The sequence below is a fragment of the Nerophis lumbriciformis genome, linkage group LG30, assembly GCF_033978685.3.
Source record: "Nerophis lumbriciformis linkage group LG30, RoL_Nlum_v2.1, whole genome shotgun sequence".
Classification (NCBI taxonomy): Eukaryota; Metazoa; Chordata; class Actinopteri; order Syngnathiformes; family Syngnathidae; genus Nerophis; species Nerophis lumbriciformis.
The window spans coordinates 31,040,703-31,060,133 of NC_084577.2; the positions used below are offsets into that span (position 1 = coordinate 31,040,703).

General features: G+C 42.7%; 1 protein-coding gene across 1 annotated transcript in view; it reads left to right on the forward strand.

Moving 5' to 3' along the window:
• The window catches only part of atm (ATM serine/threonine kinase), a 138,004-nt gene that overhangs the window by 70,479 nt on the left and 48,094 nt on the right, over positions 1 to 19,431 (forward strand). The window contains exons 32-46 of the mRNA XM_061925914.1: positions 899 to 1,031; positions 2,863 to 2,958; positions 3,018 to 3,189; positions 3,247 to 3,388; positions 4,397 to 4,573; positions 4,637 to 4,814; positions 11,996 to 12,101; positions 12,174 to 12,332; positions 12,392 to 12,500; positions 13,106 to 13,194; positions 13,335 to 13,437; positions 16,868 to 17,016; positions 18,797 to 18,901; positions 18,960 to 19,079; positions 19,140 to 19,374. Of these exons, the coding sequence (XP_061781898.1) occupies positions 899 to 1,031; positions 2,863 to 2,958; positions 3,018 to 3,189; positions 3,247 to 3,388; positions 4,397 to 4,573; positions 4,637 to 4,814; positions 11,996 to 12,101; positions 12,174 to 12,332; positions 12,392 to 12,500; positions 13,106 to 13,194; positions 13,335 to 13,437; positions 16,868 to 17,016; positions 18,797 to 18,901; positions 18,960 to 19,079; positions 19,140 to 19,374 (2,073 nt within the window). The remainder of the gene's footprint in view (positions 1 to 898; positions 1,032 to 2,862; positions 2,959 to 3,017; positions 3,190 to 3,246; positions 3,389 to 4,396; positions 4,574 to 4,636; positions 4,815 to 11,995; positions 12,102 to 12,173; positions 12,333 to 12,391; positions 12,501 to 13,105; positions 13,195 to 13,334; positions 13,438 to 16,867; positions 17,017 to 18,796; positions 18,902 to 18,959; positions 19,080 to 19,139; positions 19,375 to 19,431) is intronic.

Below are 19,431 nucleotides of genomic sequence, written 5' to 3' on the forward strand. Positions count from 1 at the left end.
TTTTACTATGTTTGTGATTGCACATTTGCGTACATTTTGGGACAGAGTTGTTAGAACGCTGGTTTTCAATATATTATTAAAGTTTGACTGAACTATCTGACTGTTTTTTTGACATTCCCTTTAGCGCAGGTAGGCGCGGCTTATAATCCGGGGCGGCTTATTGGTGGACAAAGTTATGAAATATGTAATTCATTGAAGGTGCGGCTAATAATCCGGTGCGCCTTATAGTGCGGAAAATACGGTATGTGTGGGAAAAAAATCACAAGACTATTTCATCTCTACAGGCCTGTTTCATGAGGGGGGGTACCCTCAATCATCAGGAGAGGAAATCTCCTGATGATTGAGGGTACCCCCCCTCATGAAACAGGCCTGTAGAGATGAAATAGTCTTGTGATTTTTTTCCCACACATACATATATTGCGCTCTACTACGGTATCGAGCACTATTTTTTGGATAACCTTATTAAGACATATATATATATATATATATATATATATATATATATATATATATATATATATATATATATCTTAACCACGCCCCAACCACGCCCCCGCCCCGACCACGCCCCCACCCCCCACCTCCCGAAATCGGAGGTCTCAAGGTTGGCAAGTATGCGCTAGAACCACAAATAGCTGCCCCCAACAAGTAAAATAAATAGTAAAAAAAATAAAAACTAGGACAGCCTAATAGCTAGAACTAGCACACATATATCTAAAAAAATGCTTTTTTTTAAAAAAAAAAGAAGGGTTTTTAAGCCTTTTTTAAAAGCATCCACAGTCTGTGGTGCCCTCAGGTGGTCAGGGAGAGCCTTCCACAGACTGGATCGGTACCATATTTTGCACACGTCACTAAACAGCACCACTCTGTAATGGTTGTTTTTTACGCTAATGTACAGGAGATATCCCACTTCCTGTCGGTGACATCGCCGGACTCCTTACCGCTGACCAGGCTGGAAGGACTGAGGCAACTGACCCAAAAGCTGCACGAGAACAAGGAGCAGATCCGAGAGCTCCTGAAGGAATGTCACGGTAGGACAGCAGCTGCCGCTCATCTTCTTCATTCACATACCTGCCAACTACTCCGGTTTTCCCGTAATTAGTACGGTTTTCATCAACCTATTCCGGGTTACGGTTGCAGTGATAAAAAATACGGTTTTTCATTAATTTAAAAAAAAAAAAGGGTGAAAACTACGCGAATTGCACCTTGTGCAGACAAGATTTTTCAATCGGACACGGAGGAATTAGCGATGTAAAAGACCATGTTGGGACAAAAAAACACAAGTCTAATGCCGTTGCTAGCGATACAAGTGGAAAACTTTCAACGTTTTTCGTCGCCCAAACAGATTCTTTGGATGTGATAAATGCCGAAGTTTTATTTACGGAGGCAATAATTGAGCATGGACTTCCAATCGCACTGGCTGATCACATGGGACAGTTAAATGTTTGTAATGCAACCTTTAAAAATCATTACGCGGTGATCACGGTCCCAAAAATAAACTTTTCTTGCATGATAATGTCCAGAAAAACTCGCTTTATATTACTATAGAGTCCTTTTAACGAATGAGTTTGATGGTTTATCACAAACCTTAAATGAAAGAAGTCCTTTGTTCTCCTGCACCATGCCTTGCTTCGTGTTTGGTGCGCAATCCTGTCGGCTGTATTTCACAGCACGTCTTTGACAACTTGAAGTGGCATACAACATTTAAAACAAAGGGGTTATAGGAACAATCACTTTCAGTGTTTTATGCCACTTCAAGTTGTCAAAGACGGTATGCTGGTGCCCGACTGCCACAAGTGGAACAAACATTTGAAACAAAGGGGTTATAGGAACAATCACTTTCAGTGTTTTATGCCACTTCAAGTAAACTTATCATAAAGTTACCATATCATTTTTGCAGTATGATCAATCTGATAGAATAAATTTGGGTTTTAGCCACAAAAAGGTAATGACACCAATGTTATCTATTGGAATTGTTTAGTACTGTTAAAAGTGTTTATACTATTTATGCTTTCAAGTCCAAGTTGAAGAAATCTTGTTAAATGTTGACAGCATAACTACCAAAATACAGAAGTATGTCCTTAATATTTTTGCAGTGCTATTTCTGTTGAAAAGTTCAAATGATTACATTAGAGATGTGATGTGCCACTTTTCAAGTGTCTGATGGCTTCAATTAATTTTCATTCATTTTTCATATTTTGAATTCTTTTGAAAGGCTTACAAAAAAAACTACATTTGAATTGTAATTCCATGCTATTGACAGGACTATTAATTTTAATGAAGTTAGCTTACCATGTTTACAGTATGATAATTGTGATAGAAATGTGAATTTTAGGCACAGAATATTTTATACAATTGAACAAGGCAGTAGATTATACAAGCTTGGACAGAAAGTTAATAATGACACCAATTTTTTTTTTAATGGAATTGTTTAGTACTGTTTTACCATTTGTTTACTGTAAAAAGTGTTTATACTTTCAATTAACACATTGAAGTCTTGTGAAAGGTTGACAGGATAACTGGCATTAACTGTCAAAATAATTTCAAACTATTGAAGTTAGCTTACAGAATAAACATGTCAATCAACCCATATGATTTTTGCTGTAATATTTTTGTTTTGAAAAGTCACTGTGACTGATAGAAAAGTGATGGTTTTAGCAACATTTTAACCTGTCTGAATGCTAATAATCATTTTGCGTCGGGGGGGCGAAGCCCTGAACCCTCCACCAGGACTTTGTCCTGGACCTACCGGGGCCTGCGGCCCTTGGACCCTGGCTACTAGGTTTTTCTGATTTCAAAAGTTGGCAGGTATGCATTCATAAACACAAACTCAACTCAACGTGGTCGCCCTCCACTTCTTAGCCGAGCCCACCGGCAGCATGCTGCTCCAGCTGGTCCTCAAGCTGCTGCAGCTCTGCAAGCTGGCGGCCAACCACCCCGCAGGAAGTGACATCCTAGGTAGGCCTTTCCTTCCCGGGTGTCAGGCTCCACACCTTCAACTCTGGCTCGTCCTCCAGAGGCGGCGGGGAGTTGTCTGGGAGAATTGGGCCCTGTGGATTTCTCCACCATCGCGTTGCTCCACGGCAGAGACCCCCTCTACGAGAAGGCCGCGTCCGTTTTCCCGTCCAGCGACCCGCAGCGTGTCTACATCGTCCTGGACTGCATGAACGAGGCCCTGGTTCACCAGCGGTAAGGACGCCTTCAGCGCCAGGAGAGCTGCTGACTAACACTTGTTCTGTGGGACAGCATGGAGGTGAGGCAGGCTGCAGCTCAGTCGGTGAAGAACATCCTGGCCACTGAGTCCGGACTCAGCTTCTGGGAGGACTACAAACACAGCAGAGACCCCATGCTGGCCTACCTCAACCCCTTTCGCAAAGCCAAGAAGCAGGTACCGTATGTCCTGTCGCCAACTGAGAGCACAAGACATTGGAACAACGTTAAGAAGGTGTTGAATTAGGTCCTGACATTAAACATAACATTGAAACAACGTTAAGAAGGTGTTGAATTAGGTCCTGACGTTAAACGTAACATTGAAACAACGTTAAGAAGGTGTTGAATTAGGTCCTGACGTTAAACGTAACATTGAAACAACGTTAAGAAGGTGTTGAATTAGGTCCTGACGTTAAACGTAACATTGAAACAACGTTAAGAAGGTGTTGAATTAGGTCCTGACATTAAACGTAACATTGAAACAACGTTAAGAAGGTGTTGAATTAGGTCCTGACGTTAAACGTAACATTGAAACAACGTTAAGAAGGTGTTGAATTAGGTCCTGACGTTAAACGTAACATTGAAACAACGTTAAGAAGGTGTTGAATTAGGTCCTGACATTAAACGTAACATTGAAACAACGTTAAGAAGGTGTTGAATTAGGTCCTGACGTTAAACGTAACATTGAAACAACGTTAAGAAGGTGTTGAATTAGGTCCTGACGTTAAACGTAACATTGAAACAACGTTAAGAAGGTGTTGAATTAGGTCCTGACGTTAAACGTAACATTGAAACAACGTTAAGAAGGTGTTGAATTAGGTCCTGACATTAAACGTAACATTGAAACAACGTTAAGAAGGTGTTGAATTAGGTCCTGACGTTAAACGTAACATTGAAACAACGTTAAGAAGGTGTTGAATTAGGTCCTGACGTTAAACGTAACATTGAAACAACGTTAAGAAGGTGTTGAATTAGGTCCTGACGTTAAACGTAACATTGAAACAACGTTAAGAAGGTGTTGAATTAGGTCCTGACGTTAAACGTAACATTGAAACAACGTTAAGAAGGTGTTGAATTAGGTCCTGACATTAAACGTAACATTGAAACAACGTTAAGAAGGTGTTGAATTAGGTCCTGACGTTAAACGTAACATTGACCAGCCAGCACTGAAAGTTCCTCTAATTAGGCGGCAGCTGTGAGCGCGGAGGAGAGCTCGAAGGCCAGGGAGCAACTGGACAACCAGGACTTGTGGATCCCACAGATGGGCCAACACCAAGTCTGGCTCAAGTCTCTGTGCGCCGCCCTGCTGGACAGTGGCGGTACCAAGCAGGAGGCTCTTCTCCTGGCACGACCTTTATGTCTGGTGAGCAGCCTGAACACTGACTTGACTTAGTGAAATGCTCATCAAGTCCTTGCCGGCCTGCAGGTGAGCGTGGATTGTTGCCAGAGGCTGCTGCCGCTCATCATCCATGCCATCCTCCTGGACGACTCTCAGGGTTCCTGGAGAGACTCGCTCTCTTTTCATATTCGGGACTTCTTCACTTTTTGTTCCAGAAGTGCTCAGGCCTCCAGCCGCTCCACCACACCGCTCATCCCCGACTCTGGTCAGTCACTTTAATCAATACAAGGGACCCGCACTTCTTTTAAAATTGTAATCATGTAAGACAAGAACACATATGTTTTTCTTGTGTATGCATTCTAAGTCATAAATAAAGGCTAGCAAACGTCAGCTAACAATGGAGTTAATAGGAATCGCTCGATTCCACCGACAAAGTGCTCTAAAAACATTCAAAAACCTCCATCAAGGTTTTATATACACACTGTAAGTATATATGTAATGTAGTAACATTCATGATAACATGTAATATTTACATATTTTGATAATTTTAGGTATTATATACACACTGTAAGTATACATGTAATGTAGTAACATTCATAATAACATGTACTATTTACATATTTTCATCATTTTAAGTGTTATATACATGCTGTAAGTATATATGTGATGTAGTAACATTCATGATAACATGTATTATTTACATATTTTATATACACACTAAGTATATATGTAATGTAGTAACATTCATGATAACATGTAATATTTACATATTTTATATACACACTAAGTATATTTGTAATGTAGTAATATTCATGACAACATGCAATATTTACATATTTTATATACACACTGTAAGTATATTTGTAATGTAGTAATATTCATGACAACATGTAATATTTACATATTTTATATACACACTGTAAGTATATATGTAATGTAGTAACATTCATGATAACATGTAATATTTACATATTGTATATACACACTCTAAGTATATTTGTAATGTAGTAATATTCATGACAACATGCAATATTTACATATTTTATATACACACTGTAAGTATATATGTAATGTAGTAACATTCATGATAACATGTAATATTTACATATTTTGATAATTTTAGGTATTATATACACACTAAGTATACATGTAATGTAGTAACATTCATGATAACATGTAATATTTACATATTTCATATACACACTGTAAGTATATATGTAATGTAGTAACATTCATGACAACATGTAATATTTACATATTTTGATAATTTTAGGTATTATATACACACTGTAAGTATACATGTAATGTAGTAACATTCATAATAACATGTACTATTTACATATTTTCATCATTTTAAGTGTTATATACATGCTGTAAGTATATATGTGATGTAGTAGCATTCATAATAACATGTATTATTTACATATTTTCATAATTTTAAGTATTATATACACACTGTAAGTGTATATGTAATGTAGTAACATTCATATAAACATGTAATGTTTTCATATTTTATACACACACTAAGTATATGTAATGTAATATTTACATATTTTATAGACACACTGTAAGTATACATGTAGTATCTAGTAACATTCATAATAACATGTACTATTTACATATTTTCATCATTTTAAGTGTTATATACATGCTGTAAGTATATATGTGATGTAGTAGCATTCATAATAACATGTATTATTTACATATTTCATATACACACTGTAAGTATATTTGTAATGTAGTAACATTCATGACAACATGTAATATTTACATATTTTATATACACACTGTAAGCATATATGTAATGTAGTAACATTCATGATAACATGTAATATTTACATATTTTGATAATTTTAGGTATTATATACACACTGTAAGTATACATGTAATGTAGTAACATTCATAATAACATGTACTATTTACATATTTTCATCATTTTAAGTATTATATACACACTAAGTGTATATGTAATGTAGTAACATTCATATAAACATGTAATGTTTTCATATTTTATACACACACTAAGTATATGTAATGTAATATTTACATATTTTATAGACACACTGTAAGTATACATGTAATGTAGTAACATTCATAATAACATGTACTATTTACATATTTTCATCATTTTAAGTGTTATATACATGCTGTACGTATATATGTGATGTAGTAGCATTCATAATAACATGTATTATTTACATATTTTCATCATTTTAAGTATTATATACACACTGTAAGTGTATATGTAATGTAGTAACATTCATATAAACATGTAATGTTTTCATATTTTATACACACACTAAGTATATATGTAATGTAGTAATATTTACATATTTTATAGACACACTGTAAGTATATATGTAGTATCTAGTAACATTCATAATAACATGTAATATTTACATATTTTCATCATTTTAAATATTAATTTCACAGACTTGAGAGTACTTGAGAGTGCTCCCCCGGGTGATTCCCTCGTTCTACTGGGGGACTTCAATGCTCATGTTGGCAGCGACAGTGAAACCTGGAGAGGCGTGATCGGGAAGAATGGCCGCCCGGATCTGAACCCGAGCGGTGTTTTGTTATTGGACTTTTGTGCCCGTCACAGATTGTCCATAACGAACACCATGTTCAAACATAAGGGTGTCCATATGTGCACTTGGCACCAGGACACCCTAGGCCGCAGTTCCATGATCGACTTTGTAGTTGTGTCATCGGATTTGCGGCCTCATGTTTTGGACACTCGGGTGAAGAGAGGGGCGGAGCTTTCTACCGATCACCACCTGGTGGTGAGTTGGCTGCGATGGTGGGGGAGGATGCCGGACAGACCTGGCAGGCCCAAACGCATTGTGAGGGTTTGCTGGGAACGTCTGGCAGAGTCTCCTGTCAGAGAGAGTTTCAATTCCCACCTCCGGAAGAACTTTGAACATGTCACGAGGGAGGTGCTGGACATTGAGTCCGAATGGACCATGTTCCGCGCCTCTATTGTCGAGGCGGCTGATTGGAGCTGTGGCCGCAAGGTAGTTGGTGCCTGTCGTGGCGGTAATCCTAGAACCCGTTGGTGGACACCGGCGGTGAGGGATGCCGTCAAGCTGAAGAAGGAGTCCTATCGGGTTCTTTTGGCTCATGGGACTCCTGAGGCAGCGGACAGGTACCGACAGGCCAAGCGGTGTACTGCTTCAGCGGTCGCAGAGGCAAAAACTCGGACATGGGAGGAGTTCGGGGAGGCCATGGAAAAAGACTTCCGGACGGCTTCGAAGCAATTCTGGACCACCATCCGCCGCCTCAGGAAGGGGAAGCAGTGCACTATCAACACCGTGTATGGCGAGGATGGTCTTCTGCTGACCTCGACTGCGGATGTTGTGGATCGGTGGAGGGAATACTTCGAAGACCTCCTCAATCCCACCAACACGTCTTCCTATGAGGAAGCAGTGCCTGGGGAGTCTGTGGTGGGCTCTCCTATTTCTGGGGCTGAGGTTGCCGAGGTAGTTAAAAAGCTCCTCGGTGGCAAGGCCCCGGGGGTAGATGAGATCCGCCCGGAGTTCCTTAAGGCTCTGGATGCTGTGGGGCTGTCTTGGTTGACAAGACTCTGCAGCATCGCGTGGACATCGGGGGCGGTACCACTGGATTGGCAGACCGGGGTGGTGGTTCCTCTCTTTAAGAAGGGGAACCGGAGGGTGTGTTCTAACTATCGTGGGATCACACTCCTCAGCCTTCCCGGTAAGGTCTATTCAGGTGTACTGGAGAGGAGGCTACGCCGGATAGTCCAACCTCGGATTCAGGAGGAACAGTGTGGTTTTCGTCCTGGTCGTGGAACTGTGGACCAGCTCTATACTCTGGGCAGGGTCCTTGAGGGTGCATGGGAGTTTGCCCAACCAGTCTACATGTGTTTTGTGGACTTGGAGAAGGCATTCGACCGTGTCCCTCGGGAAGTCCTGTGGGGAGTGCTCAGAGAGTATGGGGTATCGGACTGTCTGATTGTGGCAGTCCGCTCCCTGTATGATCAGTGCCAGAGCTTGGTCCGCATTGCCGGTTGTGGATCGGTTCGCAGCTGAGTGTGAAGCGACTGGGATGAGAATCGGCACCTCCAAGTCCGAGTCCATGGTTCTTGCCCGGAAAAGGGTGGAGTGCCATCTCCGGGTTGGGGAAGAGATCTTGCCCCAAGTGGAGGAGTTCAAGTACCTCGGAGTCTTGTTTACGAGTGAGGGAAGAGTGGATCGTGAGATTGACAGGCGGATCGGTGCGGCGTCTTCAGTAATGTGGACGCTGTATCGATCCGTTGTGGTGAAGAAGGAGCTGAGCCGGAAGGCAAAGCTCTCAATTTACCGGTCGATCTACGTTCCCATCCTCACCTATGGTCATGAGCTTTGGGTTATGACCGAAAGGACAAGATCACGGGTACAAGCGGCCGAAATGAGTTTCCTCCGCCGGATGGCGGGGCTCTCCCTTAGAGATAGGGTGAGAAGCTCTGCCATCCGGGAGGAGCTCAAAGTAAAGCCGCTACTAATCATGGCAGACTTGATGAGAGACAACAAAGACTACTTTGGGACAAATGATGATCCAGAAACTACTATTTTTGAGCCTGAACATAAGGAGTGTGATCTACAAGTTTTAGAAGCTAAACAGATGCAGCTTTAGTCAAACACTAAGCATCATGTAGCAGTATTGCTAAGTGCTAAACAAGATATACAAAAATATTAAAACAATCACTTACTGTACAATGTCTGCACTCACTCGGATAAAGACTGTTGGGATGTTTATATCTTCCCCTTTACATCAACAAGTCGTCATCATCCTTATGCAGGTTGAAAAAAAGTGCTTTTTCCGTGGGTTTTTTCCGGCATTTTCAGGTCTAAGTTGGATGTCAAAGTTGGCCAACTTGTGGGTTTACCGTATTTTCCGCACCATAAGGCGCCCTGGGTTAAAAGCCGCGCCTTCAATGAACGGCATATTTCAAAACTTTGTCCACCTATAAGCCGCCCGGTGTTGTAAGCCGCATCTAACTGCGCTAAAGGAATGTCAAAAAAACAGTCAGATAGGTCAGTCAAACTTTAATAATATATTAAAAACCAGCGTTCTAACAACTCTGTTCACTCCCAAAATGTACGCAAATGTGCAATCACAAACATACGTATATCAACATGGACAGAGCTGCGTGAAAAAAGCCACCCGGCCTCTTCGCGTAAACTTAAACTTACCTTAACCACTCGCTCATCTTTTCTTCATCCATCCCTTCGAGTTAGCTTTTATGATGACGCCGGCTGGAAAGGTCTCTTTTGGCAAGGTCTTCCTTTTGAATATCACCATGGGTGGAAGTTTCTGGCCATTAGCATGGCAAGCTAGAACCACAGTGAAGGATGACTTCTCATTCCCTGTGGTGCGAATATTCACCGTACGTGCTCCCGTTGTATCCACAGTGCGGTTCACAGGAATATCAGTTGCTGTGAAATAGTAATCCGTGTGCGGATGGAGAGATTGCGTCTTTTCATGAACCGGATCCCTGACGCTTAGTAGGAGCCATTTTGTGGTCTTTACAGATGTAAACACACAAAGGAAATGAAACGTACGGTATATCCGCGCGCTTTTTCTTCTTTTACGCGGGCGGGTGGTTGCTTACAGTAGAAGAAGAAGCGCTTCCTGTTCTATGGGGGCGGGTGCTTACCTTGGCGGTTGCTTGCGTAGAAGAAGAAGCGCTTCCTGTTCTACCGGGAAAAAAGATGGCGGCTGTTTACCGAAGTTGCGAGATCGAAACTTTATGAAAATGAATCGTAATATTAATCCATATATAAAGCGCACCGGGTTAAAAGCCGCACTGTCAGCTTTTGAGTAAATTTGTGGTTTTTAGGTGCGGCTAATAGTGCGGAAAATACGGTATGTCCACAACCTTCTACTATCCAGGTGAGAGACAGAATATATCACCTAGAATGAACTTTCACCAACTCAGAGGCCATGCAGCAGCTCGATATGTCAATATAGCAGCATAAGCTAGTTAGGTCGGCTAAAATAATCCGTCTGTGTTAGTGATTATAATAACAATATTGCTAATACTTGTTAATACTATAGCTCTGCCTTCAATACAATAATCCCGGACAGACTCTGCAATAAACTGGACACTCTTGGCTTCCCCCCTCTCACAAACGCCTGGATAAGGGACTTCCTAACGGACCGACCCCAGAATGTGAGACTTGGCCCGCACCTCTCATCCTCCCGCACGCTGAGCATCGGCTCCCCACAGGGCTGTGTGCTGAGCCCCCTCCTCTACTGCCTTTACACCCATGACTGCAGTCCGGCCCACAGTGACAACCTTACCGTCAAGTTCGCCGACGATACCACAGTGGTCGGGCTCATCTCCAGGGGTGACGAGGCTGCCTACAGAGAGGAGGTCCTGAAGCTGACGGCCTGGTCTTCGGAGAACAACCTCGCTCTCAACACCAGCAAGACCAGAGAGATCATCGTCGACTTCAGGAGGAGCAGCACCGACCCTGCCCCCCTCTACATCAACGGCGAGCGTGTAGAGAGGGTCCACACCTTCAGGTACCTTGGAGTCCACATCTCTAATGACTTCTCCTGGACAGTCAACACCACATCAATCATCAAGAAGGCTCAGCAGCGGCTACACTTCCTTAGAGTCCTCGGGAAGTACAACCTGAAGCCTGACCTGCTGCTGACCTTCTACCGCTCGTCCATCGAGAGCCTGCTGACCTACTGTATTACGGTATGGTACGGCAGCTGCACTGCAGCAGACAGGGAGAGGCTGCAAAGAGTGGTCAAGACGGCTCAGAAGATCATCGGCCGCCCTCTCCCCTCTCTGACGGACATCTACACCTCCCGCTGCCTCAACAGAGCCAGTGCCATCATCAAGGACAGCACCCACCCTGGCTCTGACCTGTTCCACCTGCTGCCCTCTGGGAAGCGCTACAGGTGCATTAAAACCAAAACAAACAGGCTAAAGAACAGCTTCTTCCCCAGGGCCATAACCATCCTGAACGGACTGCCCCATTGTCCCTCATAACTGCCTTCTCTTCGGTGCAATAACCCATTCCACCAACCACCCTGTTTTTGTTTTGTTGTTTTTTTCATGTATATATTCATTTTTTCTAGCATGCACACATCGCACTGTATGGAATGGCCTCAATCTCGTTACCTTGCGTAATGACAATAAAGCTGATTCTGATTCTGATTCTGATATTCAGGTCACCACATGTAAGTGGAGGATTGTTGGCGCTTTTTGGATGTTTTTTTAGAGGACTTTATGGGCACAGTAGTGTACTCCCATTAGCTGCGTCGTTGGCCACCTCTTACTTGCCGTATATTATAATTTAGAATGCATAAAAAAATAAAAATCTTGTAACATGCTAGGATTGTGAATGATTCCAAAAAGTGCAGTTCCTCTTGAAGCAGACGGAGAGTGATGATAATATTTGTCATGAACATAAATAATCCCCACAGAGACAGACACTGCCAGCCAAGGGTCTCTGGACAAGGCGTCTCTGCGCACCATGCTGGCAGTGGTGGACTACCTGAGACACCAGCACAGACCTCTGGGCTCTGCCAGGTTGGTGTTTTCTCCCCAAACTCTTCTTACGTCGGTCGGGATTCTTTTGCTAACGTGGAACTTTGCATTCAGCGAGTCTTGTGCCACAGTCTGCGACTCCAACTTCTGGCTGGACCTCAACTACCTGCAGGTGGCCAAAGCTGCTCAGTCATGCTCGGCTCACTTCACAGCCCTGCTCTACACCGAGGTCTACGTGGACAAGATCAAGCTGACTTTGGAGGAGAGCCGCAGGTAGGCACCCGCTTTCCCCAAGGTGCCATGTGGCCTGATGAATCATCTCCTCTGTTTAGGACCAAAGGCAGGGCCACGCGTAAGATGGTCTTTGAAGAGAACAGCCAGCACGGCACCATCTGTAGTCTGACTGAGAGAAGCATGGAGGACACCAACATCAGCCTGCAGGTCAGTTCTCTCAAGGTTCCTTCACACTTCAGCTTTTGATGAGTCGTTAGAGATGTTTTTATCAGCTACAGATGTTACAGCAGTGGTGTGCCATCAGGACCAGAAAGGCCTTCTCTGCTGGCCTAACATAACCAGAAATCATGATCATAAATAAAGATAAAAGTAAAAGTCGTTACTGTCAGGTTTCAGCACCGAACTATCTATTAATTGGAACAAGGAGCGAGGAATCAGACAGAGACAGAGTTCAATTTTGCTCATGAGGAGAACGCATGGAGCTGCACACTCAGTTACAGTCTCAGCCTACGCTCTGAGGAACAGCCCACGCGCCCCGCCTTTTAAGTCAGGAGTTCCCTAGTTACATCGCCGAGGCTGCTTCTAAAGGGAGAGGTCACATATTATGCAAGCAGAGGAGGAACATGAGAAGGATCTTAGGACTCTTTGGAAAGAAAAATCTTAAACTCCAAAAAAAAATCAAATCACGGATGCTTTCTTTCACTTCCTGGTTGGCTACTTTCTGTATCGCCTCACAATGCACGCGACACGTCTGCGTTCCCCACAGTCCCAAGAGTTGTGTTGCGTGACGTCACTTCCTGTGTGTGCTGCAGGAGTTGCTGATTGACGTCTACAGGAGCATCGGCGAGCCTGACAGTCTGTATGGGTGTGGTGGAGAGACCATGACCAGTCCCCTGACAAGGTGACAGCCTCACACTTCTTATTTATACATTTGACAGGATGTTACAGTTAGCATTTTAAACATATTTTTTAGTTTAACACCTCAGAATAAAATATTTTGGTACTTAACACTTTCTCTGATGAGCATAACTTCTTTCGCAGGATTCGAACGTACGAGCATGAATGTATGTGGGGCAAGGCCCTGAGCTCCTACGACCTCCACTCCACCCTGCCGGACGCCACTCGACAAGTGGGGATTGTGGAGGCAAGTTATCTTTTATTCCACTATGGACTGGACTCTTACTATTATGTTGGATCCACTATGGACTGGACTCTTACTATTATGTTGGATCCACTATGGACTGGACTCTCACAATATTATGTCAGACCCACTCGACATCCATTGCTTTCGGTCTCCCCTAGAGGGGGGGGGGTTACCCACATATGCGGTCCTCTCCAAGGTTTCTCATAGTCATTCACATCGACGTCCCACTGGGGTGAGTTTTTCCTTGCCCGTATGTGGGCTTTGTACCGAGGATGTCGTTGTGGCTTGTGCAGCCCTTTGAGACACTTGTGATTTAGGGCTATATAAATAAAGATTGATTGATTGATTGATTGACATGTCGTAGCCTCCAGAAGAAAACAAAGTCTGGCGCTTTTTTTTTTTTTAGCTTTTATTGCCAATCTTATGTTAACAACGGGCCCAATTCCTCCATGCTTCACTTTAAGACATGGCACCCCAAACCATCACCCAACCATGCAAATTTTGCATTTCCTTTGGAAATCGAGGTCCCAGAGTCTGGAGGAAGACAGGAGAGGCACAGGATCCACGTTGCCTGAAGTCTAGTGTAAAGTTTCCACCATCAGTGATGGTTTGGGGTGCCATGTCATCTGCTGGTGTCGGTCCACTCTGTTTCCTGAGATCCAGGGTCAACGCAGCCGTCTACCAGCAAGTTTTAGAGCACTTCATGCTTCCTGCTGCTGACCTGCTCTATGGAGATGGAGATTTCAAGTTCCAACAGGACTTGGCGCCTGCACACAGCGCAAAATCTACCCGTGCCTGGTTTACGGACCATGGTATTTCTGTTCTAAATTGGCCCGCCAACTCCCCTGACCTTAGCCCCATAGAAAATCTGTGGGGTATTGTGAAAAGGAAGATGCAGAATGCCAGACCCAAAAACGCAGAAGAGTTGAAGGCCACTATCAGAGCAACCTGGGCTCTCATAACACCTGAGCAGTGCCAGAAACTCATCGACTCCATGCCACGCCGCATTAACGCAGTAATTGAGGCAAAAGGAGCTCCAACCAAGTATTGAGTATTGTACATGCTCATATTTTTCATTTTCATACTTTTCAGTTGGCCAACATTTCTAAAAATCCCTTTTTTGTATTAGCCTTAAGTAATATTCTAATTTTGTGACACACGGAATTTTGGATTTTCATTTGTTGCCACTTCAAATCATCAAAATTAAATGAAATAAACATTTGAATGCATCAGTCTGTGTGCAATGAATAAATATAATGTACAAGTTACACCTTTTGAATGCAATTACTGAAATAAATCAAGTTTTTCAAAATATTCTAGTTTACTGGCTTTTACCTGTATATGTTAATACTATACTTAATAGTAACAGACTTGTTTTACATGTATATTCACATTTGTGTTTGCCTTTTTAAAGAATATATTCATCACAGCAAATCATGTGATGATGCATACCTGCCAACTACTCCGGTTTTCCCGTAATAGTACGGTTTTCATCAACCTATTCCGGGTTACGGTTGCAGTGATAAAAAATACGGTTTTTCATTAATTTAAAAAAAAAAAGGGTGAAAACTACGCGAATTGCACCTTGTGGAGACAAGATTTTTCGATCGGACACGGAGGAATTAGCGATGTAAAAGACCACGTTGGGACAAAAAAACACAAGTCTAATGCCGTTGCTAGCGATACAAGTGGAAAACTTTCAACGTTTTTCGTCGCCCAAACAGATTCTTTGGATGTGATAAATGCCGAAGTTTTATTTACGGAGGCAATAATTGAGCATGGACTTCCAATCGCACTGGCTGATCACATGGGACAGTTAAATGTTTGTAATGCAACCTTTAAAAATCATTACGCGGTGATCGCGGTCCCAAAAATAAACTTTTCTTGCATGATAATGTCCAGAAAAACTCACTTTATATTACTATAGAGTCCTTTTAACGAATGAATTTGATGGTTTATCACAAACCTTAAATGAAAGAAGTCCTTTGTTCTCCTGCACCATGCATGCGCTTTGGCCTTGCTTCGTGTTTGGTGCGCAATCCTGTCGGCTGTATTTCACAGCACGTCTTTGACAACTTGAAGTGGCATAAAACATTTAAAACAAAGGGGTTATAGGAACAATCACTTTCAGTGTTTTATGCCACTTCAAGTTGTCAAAGACGGTATGCTGGTGCCCGACTGCCACAAGTGGAACAAACATTTGAAACAAAGGGGTTATAGGAACAATCACTTTCAGTGTTTTATGCCACTTCAAGTAAACTTATCATAAAGTTACCATATCATTTTTGCAGTATGATCAATCTGATAGAATAAATTTGGATTTTAGCCACAAAAAGGTAATGACACCAATGTTATCTATTGGAATTGTTTAGTACTGTTAAAAGTGTTTATACTATTTATGCTTTCAAGTCCAAGTTGAAGAAATCGTGTTAAATGTTGACAGCATAACTACCAAAATACAGAAGTATGTCCTTAATATTTTTGCAGTGCTATTTCTGTTGAAAAGTTCAAATGATTACATTAGAGATGTGATGTGCCACTTTTCAAGTGTCTGATGGCTTAAATTAATTTTCATTAATTTTTCATATTTTGAATTCTTTTGAAAGGCTTACAAAAAAACTACATTTGAATTGTAATTCCATGCTATTGACAGGACTATTAATTTTAATGAAGTTAGCTTACCATGTTTACAGTATGATCATTGTGATAGAAATGTGAATTTTAGGCACAGAATATTTTTTACAATTGAACAAGGCAGTAGATTATACAAGCTTGGACAGAAAGTTAATAATGACACCAATTTTTTTTTAAATGGAATTGTTTAGTACTGTTTTACCATTTGTTTACTGTAAAAAGTGTTTATACTGTTTATACTTTCAATGAACAAATTGAAGTCTTGTGAAAGGTTGACAGGATAACTGGCATTAACTGTCAAAATAATTTCAAACTATTGAAGTTAGCTTACAGAATAAACATGTCAATCAACCCATATGATTTTTGCTGTAATATTTTAGTTTTGAAAAGTCACTGTGACTGATAGAAAAGTGATGGTTTTAGCAACATTTTAACCTGTCTGAATGCAATCAATCATTTTGCGTCGGCCTGAACCCCCCACCAGGACTTTGTCCTGGACCTACCGGGGCCTGCGGCCCCTGGACCCTGGCTACTAGGTTTTTCTGATTTCAAAAGTTGGCAGGTATGAAAGTGCGGCCCATAGCTAATTTTTTTAATGGCCCGCGACGCAATCGTTGGCATTGTAATATTGTTCTGTATTCACTCACCTGAGAACACCTGTAATTGTGTTTACAAACCATCTTGTTAGCATGGAGCTAAGAGTGGTTCCCAGCAGCATCCGTCTTCTTCTCACAAGTTTTTTCTAGAAGTATTTTTCATTTCCAGCAGTGTTTCTCACCTTGCCATGGTCTCACAGGGCCTGCAGAACTTTGGTCTGAGCAGCATCCTCAGCACCTACCTGAAGGGTCTGGAGAGTGAAGGTGTGGAGTGGGGAGCTGAGCTGAGAGAGCTGCGCTTCCAGGCCGCCTGGAGAACTACTCAGTGGGACTGTCACCTGTCTGACAGGTGAGGACCTTCACTTCTTCATCATGACCTACTTATTCTTGTTCAAGGACCTTCACTTCTTCTTAATGACCTACTTATTCTTGTTCAAGGACCTTCACTTCTTCTTAATGACCTACTTATTCTCGTTCAAGGACCTTCACTTCTTCTTAATGACCTATTGGTTCTTGTTCAAGGACCTTCACTTCTTCATAATGACCTACTGGCTCTTGTTCAAGGACCTTCACTTCTTCATAATGACCTACTGGTTCTTGTTCAAGGACCTTCACTTCTTCATAATGACCTACTTATTCTCGTTCAAGGACCTTCACTTCTTCATAATGACCTACTGGCTCTTGTTCAAGGACCTTCACTTCTTCATAATGACCTACTGGTTCTTGTTCAAGGACCTTCACTTCTTCTTAATGACCTACTTATTCTCGTTCAAGGACCTTCACTTCTTCATAATGACCTACTGGTTCTTGTTCAAGGACCTTCACTTCTTCATAATGACCTACTGATTCTCATTCAAGGACCTTCACTTCTTCTTAATGACCTACTTATTCTCGTTCAAGGACCTTCACTTCTTCATAATGACCTACTGGTTCTTGTTCAAGGACCTTCACTTCTTCATAATGACCTACTGGTTCTTGTTCAAGGACCTTCACTTCTTCTTAATGACCTACTTATTCTCGTTCAAGGACCTTCAATTCTTCATAATGACCTACTGGTTCTTGTTCAAGGACCTTCACTTCTTCATAATGACCTACTGGTTCTTGTTCAAGGACCTTCACTTCTTCATAATGACCTACTGATTCTCGTTCAAGGACCTTCACTTCTTCTTAATGACCTACTTATTCTCGTTCAAGGACCTTCACTTCTTCATAATGACCTACTGGTTCTTGTTCAAGGACCTTCACTTCTTCATAATGACCTACTGGTTCTTGTTCAAGGACCTTCACTTCTTCATAATGACCTACTTATTCTCGTTCAAGTACCTTCACTTCTTCATAATGACCTACTGGTTCTTGTTCAAGGACCTTCACTTCTTCTTAATGACCTACTGGTTCTTGTTCAAGGACCTTCACTTCTTCTTAATGACCTACTTATTCTCGTTCAAGGACCTTCACTTCTTCATAATGACCTACTGGTTCTTGTTCAAGGACCTTCACTTCTTCATAATGACCTACTGGTTCTTGTTCAAGGACCTTCACTTCTTCATAATGACCTACTGATTCTTGTTCAAGGACCTCCACTTGGGGATGGGGGGAGTAAACAAATATTCAGTCAAAGGCTGGACTCTAGGGAGGGGGTCCAGACTGAGGCCAAGGAAAAAAAACTCATAGCCATAGTACACATAAACGTTAGAATCAACAAAACTTGCAACAGAGGGAAGGTAGTGGGAGCTACAGAGGCTCTATAAGCGCTTTTCAACCATCCATCACCCCTAAGGGATTCAAGCGTCGAGAGCGTTGGATGGGGGGTGGGGTATGTGTGTGTGGCGTATATTTATGGTGGATGCATGTGTGTGTGTGTAAGCCTGCAGCGTGTCTCTGTTCCGCGGCCTTGGTCAGTCCAAAGTCAACAACAACAACAACAGGTGTGTGTCCATGAGAGACAAGAAGGGAGTTTGTTGTGTCTTCACCTCACTGTCCTTCGGGAGAGTCTCCAAGCCAGGGAAACAACCCAAGTTAGAATGTTTTGTATGCCAGTGAAAATAACAACATTTGCTTTTCACTCTAAATGAACTCAGTGACTGGGTGTTAGGTTTATATTTTAGGTGAAACCTATTTTGTGTCCCCAGGAGTGAGAAATGCAGAGCAGGCTTTCACGAGTCGGTGTTCTGCGCCTTGCAAGCCCTGAGGGACGGCGAGTTCTCGGTGTTGGATCACACCCTCGAACAGGCCAGGTGAGGCGCACTTCCTGGCGGGAAAACATCAGACGACTTGAACAGTTTCCTCACACAGGAGCGGTGAGGTGGAGGAGCTGTGTCGAGGCAGTCTGGAGGCCGTGTGGTCTCTGTACCCGGCACTTAGGAACCTGCAGAGCATCAGGGAGCTGGAGAGCGCCAAGCTGCTTTTCTCCAGGTGATGCAACAACATGGCTGAACAAGTCCTGAAGGATCCAAGTTGTATTTGTCACCACAGACCCTTCTCCGACCTGGCCGTGAAGGACTTGTGTGACCAGTGGAGGACACACTCCCAGCTGCTGGCCGACAGCGACTTTGCTCTGGTGGAGCCCATCCTGGCCCTGCGCTCCGTGTCCCACCACCTCCTGATGTCCAAGGCGCTGGACGCCGACCGGAACCAGTACCTCGGCTCCGTGCTCACTGACCACCTGCTGGAGCTCTGCAGGCTGGCGCGTAAAGCCGGAAATACTCAGGTAGGGTCTTCACAAACACCTGCTCAGGCAGGGTCTTCACAAACACCTGCTCGGGTA